This window comes from Hyla sarda, chromosome 2 (genome assembly GCF_029499605.1).
Source record: "Hyla sarda isolate aHylSar1 chromosome 2, aHylSar1.hap1, whole genome shotgun sequence".
Classification (NCBI taxonomy): Eukaryota; Metazoa; Chordata; class Amphibia; order Anura; family Hylidae; genus Hyla; species Hyla sarda.
The window spans coordinates 173,675,312-173,693,993 of record NC_079190.1 but is presented as its reverse complement, the minus strand read 5'-3'; the positions used below and the strand labels follow the sequence as shown (position 1 = coordinate 173,693,993).

At 42.5% G+C, this 18,682-nt stretch overlaps 1 protein-coding gene across 2 annotated transcripts in view; it reads right to left on the bottom strand.

Moving 5' to 3' along the window:
• Positions 1-18,438, bottom strand: part of LOC130355529 (rho guanine nucleotide exchange factor 7) — a 172,030-nt gene extending 153,592 nt beyond the window's left edge. Inside the window, exon 1 of one of the 2 annotated variants that reach the window (XM_056555770.1) lies at positions 18,008-18,438. In XM_056555770.1, coding sequence (XP_056411745.1) covers positions 18,008-18,172 — 165 coding nt within the window. In that variant the 5' untranslated portion in view covers positions 18,173-18,438. The remainder of the gene's footprint in view (positions 1-18,007) is intronic. The other variant, XM_056555771.1, reaches the window with a different exon arrangement.
• Between the last annotated feature and the right edge of the window lie 244 nt (positions 18,439-18,682).

Genomic DNA, 18,682 nt, shown 5'->3' with positions numbered 1-18,682 from the left:
CACAAGGATAATAGACACAGGTATAATAAAGTGATCTCTGTGCACCAGTGTGATATCACAGCACAAGGATAATAGACACAGGTATAATAAAGTGATCTCTGTGCACCAGTGTGATGTCACAGCACAAGGATAATAGACACAGGTATAATACAGTGATCTCTGTGCACCAGTGTGATGTCACAGCACAAGGATAATAGACACAGGTATAATAAAGTGATCTCTGTGCACCAGTGTGATGTCACAGCACAAGGATAATAGACACAGGTATAATAAAGTGATCTCTGCACCAGTGTGATGTCACAGCACAAGGATAATAGACACAGGTATAATACAGTGATCTCTGAGCACCAGTGTGATGTCACAGCACAAGGATAATATACACAGGTATAATAAAGTGATCTCTGTGCACCAGTGTGATGTCACAGCACAAGGATAATAGACACAGGTATAATAAAGTGATCTCTGAGCACCAGTGTGATGTCACAGCACAAGGATAATATACACCGGTATAATAAAGTGATCTCTGTGCACCAGTGTGATGTCACAGCACAAGAATAATATACACAGGTATAATAAAGTGATCTCTGTGCACCAGTGTGATGTCACAGCACAAGGATAATAGACACAGGTATAATAAAGTGATCTCTGTGCACCAGTGTGATGTCACAGCACAAGGATAATAGACACAGGTATAATAAAGTGATCTCTGTGCACCAGTGTGATGTCACAGCACAAGGATAATAGACACAGGTATAATAAAGTGATCTCTGCACCAGTGTGATGTCACAGAACAAGGATAATAGACACAGGCATAATAAAGTGATCTCTGTGCACCAGTGTGATGTCACAGTACAAGGATAATAGACACAGGTATAATAAAGTGATCTCTGTGCACCAGTGTGATGTCACAGCACAAGGATAATAGACACAGGTATAATAAAGTGATCTCTGTGCACCAGTGTGATGTCACAGAACAAGGATAATAGACACAGGCATAATAAAGTGATCTCTGTGCACCAGTGTGATGTCACAGCACAAGGATAATAGACACAGGTATAATAAAGTGATCTCTGTGCACCAGTGTGAGGTCACAGCACAAGGATAATAGACACAGGTATAATAAAGTGATCTCTGTGCACCAGTGTGATGTCACAGCACAAGGATAATAGACACAGGTATAATAAAGTGATCTCTGTGCACCAGTGTGATGTCACAGTACAAGGATAATAGACACAGGTATAATAAAGTGATCTCTGTGCACCAGTGTGATGTCACAGCACAAGGATAATAGACACAGGATAATAGACACAGGTATAATAAAGTGATCTCTGTGCACCAGTGTGATGTCACAGTACAAGGATAATAGACACAGGTATAATAAAGTGATCTCTGTGCACCAGTGTGATGTCTCAGCACAAGAGTAATGACCAAAGTGAGGTAACAGCAAAGCAATAATAGTCACAGTAAGGATGATGCTCACAGACTTCACAGGAAGGTGTTATTGTACACAGTGATGCCACAGAACTATAATCATGGCCACAATGTATGCACAAGACAGGAACAACAAACAGTGATGTTACAGTACATGAGTACAGTCATGGGAAAGGGTAAATCACAGTAAGGGAAAAATGTCCATAGTGATGTCACAGAACAAAGACAACAGACATAATAAAGTCCGGAGCTAAATGACAAGGAGCAGAACAGTGATAGTAAACACTGGGTCATAATCCAGTAAGGATGCATTCACACCAGGTTTAAGACATTTCTAAACCAGGTGCTCCAGTATGCCAGCTGGAACAGTGTTGAATCTCATTCATTTAAATGTGCCAACCGGAGTCAGATAGTATACCACGGTTTTTAGTCTGGCCACAAAACCATATATGGGGCAAAAATGAGATTCGGCTTCGGTCCGGCTGGGATACAGGAGTGCCCGGTATTTAAATTTCCCAGCCGGATCTCGCAAACGTGGTGTGAATGCACCCTAAATCCACCAACCCTTTTTATGACACATTTTCATTTCTCCTGTATCTTTTGTACGTTGGTCTCTTTTCAATGCAATTTCGGGTGATTGTCTCAAAGAATTTTCCTTGCAATATTAATATTTCCTTATGTGGCACCAGGGTCATGTACCGCCCTTATAGTTATGCTCCTGCTCACGGGACTCTTCTGGAGTTGCAGCCAATATGCAGTCAATCACTGGAGTTCACTGCACCAGATGGTGGAAAAGGATGAACTCCAGGGAAACAAGTAATAGGATCCTTCCTGAGGTTTGTGTGGTAACTCCCTACGGTATTGTCCTCTACTTTACATAACAGATCAGTATGGATTACAACCTAAAGAACTGTACAGTAGACCAGATACAAAGATAAGAGCTATCAATAATTTGCTACACATACTAGCCAATGAGAAAAACATAGTAGCCAAAAAGGCAACCAATAGGTTACATAACAATTTTAGATGCTTGCCCTGTTACCCCCCTGACTGGCATCCTATTTAATTCTATTGGCACCAGATGGGTAACATCATTTTGTCTCCGGAGCTGTATAGGATTCATAACAGTTTGGTTGAACATCCATCTGCCTTGGAGCAGATGTAACCAGGACTGCTTAGAAAATCTGTATGTAGTCTTATATTAAATGGGCACTGTCACCAACTTAATTTTTTGATATGTTGTAGTACTTATGTACTACAACATATCTCTAATATACTTTTATTATTTTTTTTTTCATTAAAAAGGTTTCATTTACATTTAAAAACCGGCCACCCAAAAAGGACTGATTTTGGAGTGGCAATCAGTCCTTTTACAGTTAGGCTGCGCTTGCACCCTGCCTGTCAATCAGACAGACGGGAGCGAGTGCATTGGCTCCCCGGCCACAGGCTGGGAGGCCACTCCTCCCGCACATCACCGCCGCTGCCTCGTTGCCGCTGCTGTCCCTGCACGCCGGCTGCCGGACTCTGCAGTAACTGCAAGTGTAATGAGGGAACGGGATATGCGGGGCGGGGGGGGGGAGGAGGGAACGGGCTAGTGCTGTAGCGGGGGGGGGGTGCGAACAGGCTAGCAAAAAAAAAAAAAATAGGATGGTGGGAGCTACCCTTTAAGATTCTTTATTAACATTTAGTTGGTTTTGTCATAAAATACTGCCAATTTATTGTTTTCTAGGGATGTATTATGACAGATAACATGGCATAGCACTTAAAAAGGTTAGCCATTCTGCTGTTTTCAGCTTACTGCCCACCTACACCCGCCACAACCAGGATAGATGGGACATTTAGGGAATATTCTCCGGTTAGGAGTGGATAACTGGGGATAAATGGATTAAAATCTACAGGGTGGGCCATTTATATGGATACACCTTAATAAAATGGGAATGGTTGGGGATATTAACTTCTTGTTTGTGGCACATTAGTAAATGTGAGGAGGGGAAACTTTTCAAGATGGGTGGTGACCATGGCGGCCATTTTGAAGTCGGCCATTGTGAATCCAACTTTTGTTTTTTCAATAGGAAGAGGGTCAAGTGGATTGGTAGTCGTGGGCCAGTTGATGGCCCCCAAGGTCTCCCGATCTGACCCCCTTAGACTTTTATCTTTGGGGTCATCTGAAGGCAATTGTCTATGCTGTGAAGATACGAGATGTGCAGCACCTGAAACTACGGATACTGGAAGCCTGTGCTAGCATTTCTCCTGCGGTGTTGCTATCAGTGTGTGAAGAGTGGGAGAAGAGGGTTGCATTGACAATCCAACACAATGGACAGCATATTGAACACATTTTATAAGTGGTCAGAAACTTGAAAATAACTCATGAAAGAATAAAGTTACGTTAAAACCAAGCACATCATTGTTTTTATTGCAAAATTCCCAATAAGTTTGATGTGTCACATGACCCTTTTCCTATTGAAAAAACAAAAGTTGGATTCAAAATAGCCGACTTCAAAATGGCCGCCATGGTCACCACCCATCTTGAAACATTTCCCCCCTCACATATACTAATGTGCCACAAACAGGAAGTTAATATCACCAACCATTCCCATTTTATTAAGGTGTATCCATATAAATAGCCCACCCTGTATATTAGAAATTGTTGTCAACAATAATCGACTCATCAATAGTTAGGAGACCGAAACCAGACACGGAGCACAACTCGCTGTTTTTTTATATATATATATATATATATATATATATATATATACTGTAGAATGGGCACTGTTATATAAAAAATAAAAAAAATAGGGGAAAAAAAATCACACCCCATAATGCCTTTAACTCTTTTCTGGTCCCCTAATCCTGTTTTTTAAAATCCCATTAATCGAACAAATGATCAGATAACTAATCGATTATGAAAATAATCCTTAGTTGCAGCCCTAGATGTGTCATCCAGGACCACATCACTAAGGCTAGGTTTCCACTTGTTTTTTTTTCTGGCAGTTTTTAGAAAATTGTCACTGCAGTTTTTGAGCCAAAGTCAGAAGTGGATCCATAAGGGAGGAGAAGTGTAAGTCCTTCCTTTATATGTCCTATTCCTTTTGAATACATTTCTGGCTTTGGCTCAAAAACTGCAGTGGCGGCTTTCCAAAAACTGCCAGAAAAAACCCGAAGTGGAAACCTAGCCTCACATCTATGCAAGAACACGACATAATGGTGAAGATAACTTCAATATCGTGAGTCTTTTATAACCTATTCTAGGGGCAAAGTCACACAGTGGCGGATTTGATTGCAAATCCGTGTTTCCCACTGCGTGTTTCCTGCTGCGAGTTTGAATGGGGGCTGCGGCGGATTATCAGCAGCTGGCGGAAAGCCCGCCCCTGATAATCCGCCGCAGCCCCCATTCAAACTCGCAGCAGGAAACACGCTGCGAGTTTGCAATCAAATCCGCCACTGTGTGAACGAGCCCTTGGGGTTTTGTAAACAACCTTTCATATCAGGGTCAATTGCCAGCTGAATAAACAAATTCATCAGTTTGTCAGTTTTTTTAGGGCAAAATGAGACAGTTTTGGTAGATACTGCTAGCAATCTAAAGTCTAGGATTGGTGAGAGAGATAAGACTATCCACAGACCAGTGTTTTCCAAAAAGTGTGCCTTCAGCTGTTGCAAAACTACTCCTCCCAGCATGCTTGGACAGCCAACGGCTGTCCGGGCATACTGGGAATTGTAGTTTTGCAACAGCTAGACACACACTAGTTGGAACACACTGCCAAAACTGTCTTGAATATACCAACCAATCTCTCAGATAACAACCAGCTTCCACCAATGAAATAAATCCTACGTGATATTTTTCCAGCTCCACGTGAGAATTATGCAGTTGCTCATAGACAATAATTAAGAGGGAACAGCAAAGGTCCTTTAGTCAGGGTGACATTGCCCTCGGCCATGTTTTAAACAAACTCCGTCGATATTTCGTGTCTACGTTAGATTCACATTAAAATAAATATCATTATAGTTTTTACAAATGTGTCAACATAATGATTAATTTCCAGTAAATCTGTATGCACATCTAAGGCCTCGTTCACATTGTCATCGGGCTCCGTTAGGTGGAGCTCCGCTGGCAGTTACATCAAGTTTAGCGGAGAAAAAAATGGTGAGAGCGCTATTTTTTTTTCTCTCAAAATTTCTGCTAAATTACCGGATCACCAACAGGCCCCATGCAAGTGAATGGGGGCTGTCGGGACCAGACAGTAGCTGTTTGAATCCGACCCGTTTCAGGGTTTGATCAGCTCAACAAAAGAAAAAAAAAGCCGATCGAACCCTTAACGGGTCGGATGCAAACGGCAATGTGAACCTTGCCTAATATGGTTTAAACTGGTGTAAAATGTAGTTTCATGAAAAAACTTCGATCGCGGGGGGATCGAGTGCTGGGGCCATACAGCTATATGGAGGGGGGCATGACGGCCCCCCGATTTGGGCGGGGGTCGTGATGCGCTGCTCCAGGGAAGAGCCGGAGCTCCATACAGGAGATTGCAGGGGGGCCCAGTGCTCGGATTCCTGCGGATAGGGGATACGTTTTTATCCATAAGACAACTACAATAAAGGCTCTGAACACCTTTGCATATATTTCTTTTATTATTTCCGGAATACAAAATGAAGCAATTGTTTAAACAGTCTTTATTAAGAATTGCTGCTCAAAGAAAGATAGCAATAATCCATCATATGGACATCTGCTATCTCAGAATTAAGGCTATGTTCACACGGAAATGTCCACATAGAATATCTCTGTGCGGACATTGCCCCTGAATGCGGAGTGCTGGACCCCATTAAAGCCTTTGGTGTCCGTCAGGCTCTGTTTGTGTCCATCAAGCGTTGGATAGGCCACTTCCATTTTCCACTACTTAAAGGGGTACTCCCCTGGAAAACTTTTTTTTTTTTTTTTTTTTTAAATCAACTGGTGCCAGAAAGTTAAACAGATTTGTAAATTACTTCTATTAAAAAAATCTTAATCCTTCCAGTACTTTTTAGGGGATATTTACTACAGAAGAAATGCTTATCTTTTTAGATTTCTCTGATGTCATGACCACAGTGCTCTCTGCTGACCTCTCCTGTCCATTTTAGGAAATGTCCAGAGCAGCATATGTTTTCTATGAGGATTTTCTCCTGCTCTGGATAGTTCCTAAAATGGACAGTGGTATACCTCAACTATGAGAAAAAAAATCCATAAAATCACATTGTCTGATTTTTAAATAATTTATTTGCAAATTATGGCGGAAAATAAGTATTTGGTCAATAACAAAAGTTCAATTTCGTCCGCCGAAGATTATCGTCCGAGGACATGACGCAGGCCGCGGGTCAGGTCTGCATCATGACAGGGAGATGTCTGCTGCTATCAGCAGCTAACATCTGCCTGCAATGACGGACATCGGAGATTGATCAGATGTCCGTCATTTAACTGGTTGCCACAGCGTATGGTGGGGGCTCCTGACGGGGGCAATGCATTTTCGGTTTCAGTTTTCGGCCAAGCACAGCCTAAATTTTTGGTTTTGGACCAATATTTCCTTTTCGGTGCATCCCTACTTTGTTATATATCCTTTGTTGGGCAATGACAGAGGTCAAACATTTTATGTAAGTTTTCACACACTGTTACTGGTATTTTGGCCCATTCCTCCATGCAGGTCTCCTCGAGAGCAGTGATGATTTGGGGCAGTCACTGTGACAACACAGACTTTAAACTCCCTCCGAAGGTTTTCTATAGGGTTGAGATCTGGAGACTGGCTAAGTCACTCCAGGACCTTGAAATGGTTCTTATGAGGCCACTCCTTCGTTGCCTGGGCGGTGTGTTTGTGATCATTGTCATGCTGAAAGACCCAGCTTTGTTTCATCTTCAATGCCCTTGCTAATGGAAGAAGGTTTTAACTTAAAATCTCAAGATACATGGCCCCATTCATTCTTTCCTTTACACGGATCAGTCGTCCTGGTCCCTTAGCAGAAAAACAGCCCCAAAGCATGATGTTTCCACCCCCATGCTTCACAGTAGGTATGGTGTTCTTTGGATGCAACTCAGCATTCTTTCCCCTCCAAACACGACGAGTTGAGTTTTTACCAACACGCCGCATAAAGGGGGCATGTTGACCACCACATGAAGCGGCAGCCGACACACACCCTCAATACAGCGCCATGGCAGAGCCGGAGATTGCCGAAGGTATCGCTCTGGCTCTGCCATAGAGTTGTATTGAGGGGGTGTGACTAAGGCTGCCGGGGCCCCGTACAGGAGATCTCGGGGCCCCCAGCGATCTGAATCTAATCCCCTATCCTTAGGATTGGGTGATAAGTTTTTCAGGACTGGACTACTCCTTTAAGCAGGGGGACACGTTCTGTCACTGCATGATTTGAGTCCCTGGCGTCGTAGTGTGTTACTGATGGTCACCTTTATTACTTTGGTCCCAGCTCTCTGCAGGTCATTCACTAGGTCTCCCGATGTGTTTCTGGGATTTTTGCTCACTGTTCTTGTGATCATTTTGACACCACGGGCTGAGATCTTGCGTGGAGCCCCAGATCATGGGAGATTATCGGTGGTCTTGTATGTCTTCCATTTTCTAATAATTGCTCCCACAGTTGATTTCTTTACACCATGCTGCTTTTCTATCTATTGCAGATTCAGTCTTCCCAGCCTGGTGCAGGTCTATAATTTTGTTTCTGGTGTCCTTCGACAGCTCTTTGGTCTTGGAAATAGGGGAGTTTGGAGTGTGACTGTTTGAGGTTGTGGACAGGTGCCTTTTATACTGATAACTAGTTCAAACAGGTGCCATTAATACAGGTTACAAGTGGAGGACAGAGGAGACTCTTAAAGAAGAAGTTACAGGTCTGTGAGAGCCAGAAATCTTGCTTGTTTGTAGGTGACCAAATACTTATCTTCCACTATAATTTGCAAATAAATTGTTTAAAAATCAGACAAGGTGATTTTATGGATTTTTTTTCTCATTATGTCTCTCATAGTTGAGGTATACCTATGATGAAAATTACAGGCCTCTCATCTTTTTAAGTGGGAGAACTTGCACAATTGGTGGCTGACTAAATACTTTTTTGCCCCACTGTATCCCCTATCCTGTCCTGTGGCTTTCCAAAAATGTGGTAAGGCCTCACAGTTTTATGTTTACACAACGGAATGCCCGTGCAAAATCCCGCCAGAATATTCCGCACAGACATTACGCTGCAGAGTTCCATTGATTTCAATATGATTCTGCTGCACTGTGCACACTGTGTTTCTGCCGCACAAATCCCAATTCTGTTGTCTGCAAAAAGAATAGACTTGTCTATTTTTTTTTGTAGATTTCGCTCGGAAATGCATTGCCGTTTATGAGACAGCATATTTCGGAGTGTTCCTAGTGCCCGTTGGATTATTCAAATGTGCGGTATGTCCGCCCGTGTTTTCCGGGCCCACATTCTGCACATTTTCCTACTGTGTGAACATACCCTTAGAAGGAAACACTGGTCTAATGTGTATGGGCAAATCTACATTGATCATAATAATGCTCCTTGCACTTTGAATAATTTACACTTCAGAATATTTAAAGAGTTACTGTAATAAAAAAAAACTTTTGCCTTCACTATCATCGACAAGGTACCTTTTTCCTTTTCCTTTCATGTTAATATCCTAGTTTATTCATGTAGACAATTTGCTATTTTATATACTAACCTTATACTTTGCTTACCACAGGTTGTGTGTTTCATATTGTTACGGACACTGTAATGGCAGAGCTTTCTTATCATACTCTATTTTGTATCCTTTGTTATATTTTTTGAAAATTTCACTATCTGAGCAGCATGTCAAAAATAAGATTTAAGATAATTAGATTTATAAACTAATTACATATGAATAGAGGCCACCTATCCTAAGAATAAACTGGCCTGAAATCCCTACAGATATTGAAAATGAAGTGCCACATCAGTGATCTTTAAGTGGTACTCCGGTGGGGAAAAAAATTTCAAATCAACTGGTGCCAGAAAGTTACACTGATTTGTAAATTACTTCTATTTAAAAATCATAATCCTTCCAGAACCTATCAGCTGCTGTATACTACAGAGGAAGTTGAGTTGTTCTTTTCTGTCTGGCCACAGTGCTCTCTGCTGACACCTCTGTTCATATCAGGAACTGTCCAGAGAAGAGAGGTTTGCTATGGGGATTTTCTCCTGCTCTGGACAGTTCCTGACATGGACAGAGGTGTCAGCAGAGAGCACTGTAATCAGACTAAAAAAGAACTACTCAACTTCCTGTTGAGCATACAGCAGATGATAAGTACTGGAAGGATTAAGATTTTTTTAATAGAAGTAATTTACAAACTTTCTGGATCCAGTTGATATGAAAAAAATTGTTTTCCACCGGAGTAACCCCTTTAAATGGGCACTGTCAGATACAAAAACTTTTGATATGTTGTAAAGCATGTATAACCAATAGGTTTTGCAATTGCTCTCATTAGAAAATGTTCAATATTTCATACTGAAAAAGCCAGTCACACAACTGCCCCCCCTGCCTGCTTGGACACATACTAGTCCTGCTGTGTCCATGCATCATCACCTATGTCATGGACACACTTCCTTGATTGACAGCTGTGAGCACAGGGGTCGCAGCTGGAGGAAAAATCCTCCCACTGTCAGCTTGTGTCCCTCTACTGTCAGTGAGGACAAGCTGGGAGTTGTAGTTTTGCTAATGCTAGGGGAGATGTGAGCAGACAGCATGCTGAGGGCGGAGGCGGAGACCTGCACAATGAGGCCACGCCCCCTCCCTTTGAGAGGAATTCAGACTAGTGAGCTAAATTAAAAGTGTAATAAAAAAAAAATAATAAAAGGTGCTAGACACATAAAAATGAGATGTACATGGTCAGGATTAGGTACTGAGTGATATATTTAAAAAAATGTTTTTGTTGGATCTGACGGGTACGCTTTAAGGATTCCGGGGCGTACAGGTATGCCCTTAGTTCTTTTAACTCCTTAAGGACTTAGGACGTATGAGTACGTCCTAAGTCCGGTCCCTGTCTATAACGCGGGGTCCCGGCGTCATAGCGGGATGGTCCCGGCGCCTATTTACAGCCGGGACCCGCGGCTAATAGCGTGCGGCCGCGATTGTTCGGCCATGCGCTATTAACCCTTCCGATGCGGCGCTCAAAGCTGAGCGCCGCATCGAAAGTGAAAGTAAATGCTTCCCGGCTGCTCAGTCGGGCTGATCGGGGTCATCGCGATAAAAAATGCCCCGATCAGCTACCCAGAGAGAAGAAGGTCCCTACCTTCTTCCGTCAGCGTCCCGGCTCTGATTGATTGCTCCATGCCAGAGTTACAGGTTGGAGCAATCAACCGCCGATTCCACAGCTTGTTACCATGCAACGGCAAGGCAACAATCTGTGTATGCAATCAGCCATTGCAAGCTCATAGGTCCCTATAGGAGCTATGAGCTCGCAAAAAAAAAGTGTCAAAAAGAAGTTAAAGGGGTACTCCGGTGAAAACCTTTTTTCTTTTAAATCAACTGGTGCCAGAAAGTTAAACATATTTGTAAATTACTTCTATTAAAAAATCTTAATCCTTCCAGTACTTATTAGCTGCTGAATGCTACAGAGGAAATTCCTTTCTTTTTGGAACACTGATGACATCACGAGCACAGTGCTCTCTGCTGACATCTCTGTCCATTTTAGCAACCGTGCATAGCAGATGTAAGCTAAGGGCAGCATGGTGGCTTAGTGGCTAGCACTGCTGCCTTGCAGTGCGGGGGTCTTGGGTTCAAATCCCACTAAGGACAACAATAAATAAATAAAGACTTATTATAATAATGTCAGCAGAGCGCACTGTGCTCGTGATGTCATCAGAGAGCATTCCAAAAAGAAAGGAATTTCCTCTGTAGTATTCAGCAGCTAATAAGTACAGGAAGGATTAAGATTTTTAATAGAAGTAATTTACAAATATGTTTAACTTTCTGGCACCAGTTGATTTAAAAGAAAAAAGGTTTTCACCGGAGTACCCCTTTAACCCTTTCAGGTATTCCCTTCTGAATTAAAAGTTTAAATCACCCGGCATTTCCTAGTAACTAAATAAAACAGTGTAAATAAAAATAAACATATGTGGTATCACCGCGTGCGGAAATGTCCGAGTTATAAAAATATACTGCTTTTAAACCCACACGTTCAATGGCGTACGCCCAAAAAAATTTCAAAGTGCAAAATAGCGCATTTTTGATGAATAAAAAGTGATCAAAAAGTCTGGTCAGAACAAAAATGGTACCACTAAAAACTTCAGATCACAGCGCAAAAAATGAGCCCTCATAGCGCCCTGTACACAGAAAAATAAAAAGGTTATAGGGCTCAGAAAATGACAATTTTGAACGTATACATTTTCCTGCATGTAATTATGATTTTTTTCTGAAGTAATACAAAATCAAACCTATATAAGTAGGGTATCATTCTAACCGTATGGACCTACAGAATAATGATAAGGTGTAATTTTTAACGAAAAATGTACTGCGTAGAAACGGAAGCCCCCAAAATTTACAAAATGCCATTTTTTCTTCAAGTTTGTCGTACAATGATTTTTTTTTTTCGTTTCGCCGTGGATTTTTTGGTAAAATGACTAATGTCACTGTAAAGTAGAATTGGTGGCGCAAAAAATAAGCCATAATACAGATTTTTAGGTGCAAAATTGAAAGGGTTATGATTTTTTAAAGGCAAGGAGGAAAAAATGAAAATGCAAAAACGTGAAATCGCTTGGTCCTTAAAGGAGCAGTCCAGTGGTGAACCCAGTGGTGAACAACTTGTCCCCTATCCTAAGGATAGGAGATAAGTTTGAGATCGCGGGGGTCCGACCGCTGGGGCCCCCTGCGATCTCCTGTACGGAGCCCCGACAGCCCGCGGGAAGGGGGCGTGTCGACCTCCGCACGAAGCAGTGGCCGACACGCCCCCTCAACACAACTCTATGGCAGAGCCAAAGCGCTGCCTTCGGCAATCTCCGGCTGGAAAACATTCTTTTTTATTTTTATCAACTGGTGCCAGAAAGTTAAACAGATTTGTGTATTACTTCTATTTAAAAATCTTAGTCCCTCCAGTATTTATCAGCTGCTGTATACTACACAGGAAGTTGAGTTGTTGTTTTCTGTCTCACACAGTGCTCTCTGCTGACACCTCTGTCCATGTCAGGAACTGTCCAGAACAGGAATAAATCCCCATAGCAAAACTATCCTGCTCTGGACAGTTCCTGACATTGACAGAGGTGTCAGCAGAGAGCACTGTGGTAAGACAGAAAAGAAATTCAAAAAGAAAAGAACTTCCTCTGTATTACACAGCAGCTGATAAGTACTGGAAGGATTAAGATTTTTAAATAGAAGTCATTTACAAATCTGTTTAACTTTCTGGCACCAGTTGATTTAAAAAAAAAAAAAAAATATATATATATATATATATATATATATATATATATGTTTTCCACTGGAGTACCCCTTTAACCTGTTAAGGACGAAGGACGTTAGAGAACGTCCTTGGTCCTGCTCCCGTGATATAAAGCGGGGTTACACAGTAACCCCGCATCATATCACGGCGGGCCCAGCGTCATAGTGAAGCCGGGACCCGCCGCTAATAGCGCGCGGCACCACGATCGCTATTAACCCTTTAGCCGCGCGCTCAAAGCTGAGCCGCGCGGCTAAAACCGAAATTAAAAGTGCCCGGCTAGCTCAGGTAGCTGTTCGGGATCGCTGCGATGAAATCGCGGCATCCCTAACAGCTATACTTCAGGAGCAAGTTCTCTTACCTTCCTTCCTGAAGTCCGATCGCCGATTGAATGATTCAAGCCTGAGATCCAGGCTTGATCACTCAATCGCGGAAAACACTGATTGATGCATTCCTAGGGAGATGCATCAATCATTGTTAAAGATCAGTAAATGCCATGTTATAGCCCCCCCTAGGGGCTATAATATGGCATAAGAAAAGTGTAAAAAAAATTATTAACCATTTCAATGATCCCTTCCCCTAATAAAAGTTTGAATCACCCGGCATTTCCAAGAATAAAAAAAAAACTGTGTAAATAAAAATAAAAATAAACATATGTGGTATCGCCGCGTGCGGAAATGTCCGAATTATAAAAATATACCACTTTTTAACCCCTTAAGGACCGGAGGTTTTTCCGTTTTTGCATTTTCTTTTTTTGCTCCTTGCCTTTAAAAAATCATAACTCTTTCAAATTTACACCTAAAAATCCATATGATGGCTTATTTTTTGCGCCACCAATTCTACTTTGTAATGATGTCAGTCATTTTGCCCAAAAATCTATGGTGAAGCGGGAAAAAAAATCATTGTGCGTCAAAATTGGAAAAAAAACGCTGTTTTATAACTTTTGGGGGCTTCCGTTTCTACGTAGTACATTTTTCGGTAAAAATGACACCTGATATGTTTTCTGTAGGTCCATACGATTAAAATGATACCCTACTTATATAGGTTTGATTTTGTCGGACTTCTGTAAAAAATCATAACTACATGCAGGAAAATTAATACGTTTAAAATTGTCATCTTCTGACCCCTATAACTTTTTTATTTTTCCGTGTATGGGGCGGTATGAGCGCTCATTTTTTGCGCCGTGATCTGAAGTTTTTAACGGTACCATTTTTGCATTGATAGGACTTATTGATCGCTTTTTATTCATTTTTAAATGATATAAAAAGTGACCAAAAATGCACTATTTTGGACTTTGGAATTTTTTTGCGCGCACGCCATTGACCGAGCGGTTTAATTAATGATATATTTTTATAATTCGGACATTTCCGCACGCGGTGATACCACATATGTTTATTTTTATTTTTATTTACACTGTGGTTTTTTTTTTATTGGAAAAGGGGGGTGATTCAAACTTTTAATAGGGGAGGAGTTAAATGATCTTTATTCACTTTTTTTTTTCACTTTTTTTTTTGGAGTGTTATAGGTCCCATAGGGACCTATAACACTGCACACACTGATCTTCTATGTTGATCACTGATTTCTCATAAGAAACCAGTGATCAACGATTCTGCCGGATGACTGCTCATGCCTGGATCTCAGGCACTGAGCAGTCATTCGGCGATCGGACAGCGAGGAGGCAGGAAGGGGCCCTCCCGCTGTCCTGTCAGCTGTTCGGGATGCCGCGATTAGCCGCGGCTATCCCGAACAGCCCGACTGAGCTAGCCGGGAACTTTCACTTTCACTTTTAGCCTATTAGAGGCGGGTCCCGGCTTCACTATGATGCCGGGCCCGCCATGATATGATGCGGGGTTACTGTGTAACCCCGCGTTATATCAGAAGAGCAGGACCAAGGACGTACCGGTACGTCCTTGGTCCTTAAGGGGTTAAACCGCACGTTCAATGGCGTACGCGCAAAAAAATTCAAAAGTCCAAAATAGCGTATCATGAAAAGATTAATAAAAAGCTATCAAAAAGTCCAATCAATGCAAGAATGGTACCGACAAAAACATCACGGCGCAAAAAATTAGCCCTTATAGCCCCCTGAACATGGAAAAATAAAAAAGTTATAGGGCTCAGAAAATGACAATTTTAAACGTATAAATTTTCCTGCATGTAGTTATGATTTTTTTTCAGTAGTAATACAAAATCAAACCTATACAAGTAGGGTATCATTTGGACCGTATGGACCTAGAGAATAAAGGTAAGGTGTCATTTTTACCGAAAAATTTACTACGTAGAAACAGAAGCCCCCAAAAGTTACAAAATGGCATTTTTTTTCAGTTTTGTCGCACAATGATTTTCTTTTCCGTTTCGCCGTAGATTTTTGGGTAAAATGACTTATGTCATTACAAAGTAGAATTGGTGGCGCAAAAAATAAGCCACCATATAGAATTTTAGGTGAAAATTTTAAAGAGTTATGATTTTTTAAAGTTAAGGAGGAAAAATTGAAAACGAAAAAACTGAAAAAGCCCCAGTCCTTAAGGGGTTAAAGGGGTTATCCAGGAAAAAACTTTTTTTTATATATCAACTGTCTCCAGAAAGATAAACAGATTTGTAAATTACTTCTATTAAAAAATCTTAATCCTTTCAGTACTTATGAGCTTCTGAAGTTAAGGTTGTTCTTTTCTGTCTAAATGCTCTCTGATGACACGTGTCTCGGGAAACACCCAGTTTAGAAGAGGTTTGCTATGGGGATTTGCTTCTATACTGGGCGGTTCCTGAGACACGTGTCATCAGAGAGCACTTAGACAGAAAAGAACAACCTTAACTTCAGAAGCTCATAAGTACTGAAAGGATTAAGATTTTTTAATAGAAGTAATTTACAAATCTGTTTAACTTTCTGGAGCCAGTTGATATATAAAAAAAAGTTTTTGTCCTGGATAACCCCTTTAAGGTTTTGAGGCAATAATAGGTAGACAACCTGGATTCCGCTATAGCAATAGAAACTATTTGGTAACCTTTATCTGTTTACCTTAGTGATAGGATAACACACTTATTTTCTGGATTGTCCATAAATGTTTTATTAAGGGTGCATTCCCACGTGGCGGATTTTGCTGCGTATTTGGTGCTGCGTATTTTCCTACCCATTGACTTCAACAGAGAAAAAAAAATACGCAGCAGCAAATACGCAGCAAATATGCTGTGTGGGAACGTACCCTTAGGGTACATTCCCACACGGCGTATTTGCTGCGTATTTGCTGCTGCGTATTTTATTTTCTCTGTTGAAGTCAATGGGTAGGAAAATACGCAGCACCAAATACGCAGCAAATACGCAGCAAAATACGCCGTGTGGGAACGTACCCTTAAAGAGTATAGAGCCCTTGGGACCTCGCAGGTCACCCACGTGTCTATAACCCCCCCCTGCCAAAACAGTGCCAATGATTTAATAAGTCCTTACTGCCCAGGTATTGATAAATTCCCCCCCCCCTATAAGTATATATGCAAGCATGTATGGCACTTTACAAGCTGGCACATATATAATGTTTTAGGGTACGTTCCCACCTGGCGTATTTGATGCGTATTTGCTGCTGCATATTTTATTTTCCCATTGAAGTCAATGGGTAGGAAAATTCGCAGCAGCAAATACGCAGCAAAATACGCAGCAAAATACGGCAGGTGGCAATGCACCCTTAGGGTATGTTCCCACCTGGCGTATTTGATGCGTATTTGTTGCGTAACTGCTGCTGCATATTTTATTTTCCCATTGAAGTCAATGGGTAGGAAAATACGCAGCAGCAAATACGCAGCAAAATACGCCAGGTGGGAATGCACCCTTAGGGTATATTCCCACACGGCGTATTTGCTGCGTATTTGCTGCTGCATATTTTATTTTCTCTGTTGAAGTCAATGGGTAGGAAAATACGCAGCACCAAATACGCAGCAAACACGCAGCAAAATACGCCGTGTGGGAACGTACCCTTACAGGCACTTGAGACACATTGATTCCCTGGGACTAAGATAGTACTGAAACACCTAAAAGAGTGTGCTATCTAAAACATAACGCTATCTAAAACATAACAATCATGCTGATATGTATTTGTTTGTTTACACCTGTCTATAAAACCACAATGCTAAATGTTTACAATCACTAATAGTGTAAAACCTGGAAATAACAGCACAAGATGCAATGTATAACAAAGCGAGAAAATACAGCAGCGCCTCGTCCCCATAGGTGAATTTAGACAGTACTTCTATTCTATACACGTCACGCGATCAACAGTGTTGAGCACGAATATTCGGAATGCAAATTTTTAATCGCCAATATCAGCACTTTGCGATTTGGCGAATATTTAGAATATAGTGCTATATAGATTCGTAATGACGAATATTCCTTGGTTTTTTTTTGTTTTGTTTTGTTTTTCACATGCAAATTTTTACTGCAAATTTTTTTTTGTTTGTTTTTTTCACATGCTAAATTTTTCTGCGCATTTTTCATGCCACTTTTCGCATGGGAAAAAAAAGGGAATGAACATAGCGAATATGCGAATTTTGCAAACATGCAAATTCGAATATGATGCTCATCACTAGTGATCAATAGACAGTATCTAGGTCAGTGTTTCCCAAGCAGGGTGCCTCCAGCTGTTGCAAAACTACAATTCCCAGCATGCCCAGACAGCCTTCGGCTGTCTGGGCATGCTGGGAGTTGTAGTTTTGCAACAGCTGGAGGCCCCGTGGTTGGGAACCCCTGGCTATCATTGAGGTGATGGCCAGCAGCATGTGACCCAGAAGCCTCCTCGGCCTGCCATTGGCTGTAGTGTGGATCTCCACCAGTAGGAGTGTCTGGGAAGATCTCACACTGACAAAGAGCACAGCTGTCATAGCCATCTCCTTGTGTGGAAGCCTGGATAGCCCCTCACATCCCAGCTAGGGTCCACCACTGCACCCATCACACTACAATGCCCTCTGCTCTGTGTACTAGGGCAGCGGCCTATATACAGTCTATATATACCCATGTATACACACATCTGCCATATGTACGAGGGACAATGACTCCTAGCATTCGGGCACCTCCTCCACCTCCAGCTGTCGGCCCCATAACCCTTCAGAATGGGGGGCGGTGGAGGGGCTGCACATTAACCTCTTCAGTGCCCCAGAGGATGACCCCCCCCCCCCCCCCTCCTTACCTTGTCTATGGTGCCCGGCAGCAGCCGCTCCAGCAGCCTGCACAGCACCACCCCGTCCTTCAGGGACCCCTGCAGGAAGCCCTCCGGGTCGGAAATGGTCTTCTTGGGGGACTCCAGCACCCCCAGTGTGATGAGCCATGTCACGGTCTGCTCTGCTGAATTCATGGCTCACCCCCCGAATACAGCCCGATACACAAGGGGGGCAGGGGCGGCCGGTGCGGGCTCCCCAGATACAGCCCCTTCCCCCCCGCTCCGAGGAGATGCGCAGGCGATTTCCCCCCGTTCACATTGAAGCCCGGGCTGCCGCCGCCGCTGATCCCTCCTTTCCTGGGTAGATGCAGATGATGACGCCTCGATGCTGTAGAAAATGCAGCAGGTCCGCTCCCTCTCCTCCTCCCCCTCCTATTCCTGGCTCTCCCTCACAGCCCCCCTTTCTTTCATGGCTGGGCCCTGGCAGCCTGTCATTACATACACAACCTGCAGTGCCGCCCCAGCCTGAACTCTACAGAGAATACACTGCATATACTGCATGGAGCTGCCCCCTGCCTGTGCCAGGGTGCCACCAACTTTATTACTAGGGAGCAGGCAGGGTGTCCAGGTGTAGTGACATTATGTATCTCCTGGTATATATACTAGCTGAGTACAGGCGGTTTTCCTTCCTAATCCTTGTTGGGG